The sequence below is a fragment of the Mus pahari genome, chromosome 14, assembly GCF_900095145.1.
Source record: "Mus pahari chromosome 14, PAHARI_EIJ_v1.1, whole genome shotgun sequence".
Taxonomy (NCBI): Eukaryota; Metazoa; Chordata; class Mammalia; order Rodentia; family Muridae; genus Mus; species Mus pahari.
The window spans coordinates 67338373-67340758 of NC_034603.1; the positions used below are offsets into that span (position 1 = coordinate 67338373).

General features: G+C 43.4%; 1 protein-coding gene across 1 annotated transcript; it reads left to right on the forward strand.

Moving 5' to 3' along the window:
* Positions 1 to 367: 367 nt before the first annotated feature.
* On the forward strand, positions 368 to 1285 carry LOC110332513 (keratin-associated protein 9-1-like). The gene has a single exon (XM_021213780.1). It carries the CDS (start codon positions 415 to 417, stop codon positions 937 to 939), a length of 525 nt encoding a protein of 174 aa, XP_021069439.1. The 5' UTR covers positions 368 to 414; the 3' UTR covers positions 940 to 1285.
* Positions 1286 to 2386: the final 1101 nt, after the last annotated feature.

Below are 2386 nucleotides of genomic sequence, written 5' to 3' on the forward strand. Positions count from 1 at the left end.
AATTTAACACACTCGTGTGCAGAGACATTTATACTTCTAAGTAGGGAAATGGGAGAAGGTAGCAAGAACACAGTAATCTTGACCTTGCCATACAGTCAGGAGCTAACAAAGGTCCAGATGACCATCAGAGTTACAACAAAGCTGATGGGATTAACCCCCGATTTGTTGGAAAGACTTCAAGTAAGTTATCACCAGATAAATAATGAATGCTTGCAAATGATTCAGAGAATTGGGTAAGAAATTCTTCCTTGATGAACACAAATTAAATATGGAAAATAATAAGCAAGGAAGAAATGTCCTTCTGATTGGTCCAAACCTTGGAGGCCTGTTGTATAAAAGGCCTTGACTGGAAGAACTTGCTACATTGTAGAAGACTCACCTGGGGACAGAATATCACCCTCCACTCCTGACACCATGACCCACACCTGTCAGCCGTGCTGCTGCAAGACCACCTGCTGCAGGACCACCAGCTCTGAATCCAGCTGTCCTGTGTTCATCTGCTGTGCCCCGAGTTGCTGCAGCACACCTTGTTGTTGCAAGTCTATCTGTTGCCACAGCACCAAGACTGTCAACAGCTGTTCCCAGCTGTGCTGTCCACCAACCTGCTGTGACACTGCCTCCTGTGACAGCAACTGTTGCAAGCCAACCTGTGTGACCATCTGCTGCAGCACACCTTGCTGCCAGCCCAGTTGCTGCATTCCCATCTGCTGCCAGCCTAACCTCTTCCAGCTCTGCTGCCAACCAACTTGCTGTGAAACCAGCTGCTGCAAGACCACCACCTTTAAACCCTCCTGTGTGATCATTGGCTGCAGCACACCCTGCTGCCAGCCCTGCTGTGCGTGCCCACCTGCCGCTGATGACCAGCTCCCAAAGGAACACCTGCAAAGCCATGCTCCAGCAAGAGCTGCCATGCCCTGTGTGCACAAAGCCACCTCTTAACCTTTGCCTGGCCAACCTCATGTTCTCACCAGGGAGACCTGACAAATGTAGTCTTTCTTAAGAGATGAACTGCCTTGAGAATGGATGGAGTTCCTCACCCTCATCCTCTCATCTCCAGAGACTATGGATGGTCTTCCTGGATGGCTGATGTGAAGGTCTGGCATCAGCTCAAGTTCTGGGCCAGGATCTTTACATCTTTCACCAAATAACTTCCTGAAAACTAACTTTATTTAACCTGTATTTTCTTCTGAGGTACCCCCCATTTTTGTGTACTATTTTTTCTTCTTTCTGCTCACTTCTGATTTGTATCACTAAAAACAAGCAATTTTTAATAAACTCTCTGCTGTCATTCATTCCATATCATTGTCTGTCATTGTAGTTTGATAAGTCACTTGATATCAAATCTACTTAATCAATAGATGTTTAAATACTCAATGAGGCTCCCTTGTATCAGGGACACTCAGCATGCTGTTGAACATCAGATCCATGAAAGGTTTTCATCTGGCATAAATGTAATCTAATATCAACTGATTGCTATCTTCATATTTCCTCCAGACTCTGATTCCATGGACCTATGGTCTGTTCTCTGCTTTTCTGTCTGGCTTTTATACACATCATGTAAGCGGATCACACAGCAATGGCCTCCTGTCATATTTTCTTTATCCGTTTACTTGTTGGTGGGCATCTCAGTTTCCACACATCTTATCTATTGTTCCTGGGACTGGCATAAACGTGCAAGTGTCAATAACCCTTTACTATTCTGATTTTAATGGTATCATTTGCTAGCAAATGGCTGCAGATGAGATTATCACATTGAGTGGCATAAATCAAACATCGAGTGACAAATTGTCAGCCAAGTGCTCTCATTTGTAAACCCAAGATTTTATAAAGAAACTTCAAATCCTGTGGGTTGTCTGTGAGAAAAAGGGTAACTAGTTGGGGCATGGGGGGGATGGAAGAGCAAGTATCTTCAAAATACATTAGTACATGATAGACTTAAAAGGACTTTATAGAGTCCTTCACTACATTCAATAAACAGCCAAAAGTAAAATTTTAAATTTAAAAAATTTAAAATTTCTGATTTCAGTTAACTTAAGCAAATATTCTGAGATTTAGCTACTGAGTCACAAATTACCTTTATATTTGTTTGTTTGTTTGTTTGCTTGCTTGCTTGCTTGCTTGTTTGTTGCAGAATCTTTGTAATGTTCTGCACCCCTACCACTCTGCTTCATGTCCTACTGATGGGTAACGGACCCAGTTTCTAGGACTAAAGAGATGCCTCCGTGGTTAAGAATGTACCTTCCTACTAAGGAAGACCTTCATTCAGTTCCCAGCATCCACACAGCAGCTGCAACCACCCGTAATTTTAGGTCCAGGGTATCTAATACCCTCTTCTGACATCCCTGGGCACCAGGCATGCAAGTAGTATACATACGGAGCTGGAGAG

Excerpts from the sequence above, each read along its gene's own strand:
- LOC110332513 (XM_021213780.1), top strand. The coding sequence starts at position 415 with ATGACCCACACCTGTCAGCCGTGCTGCTGCAAGACCACCTGCTGCAGG.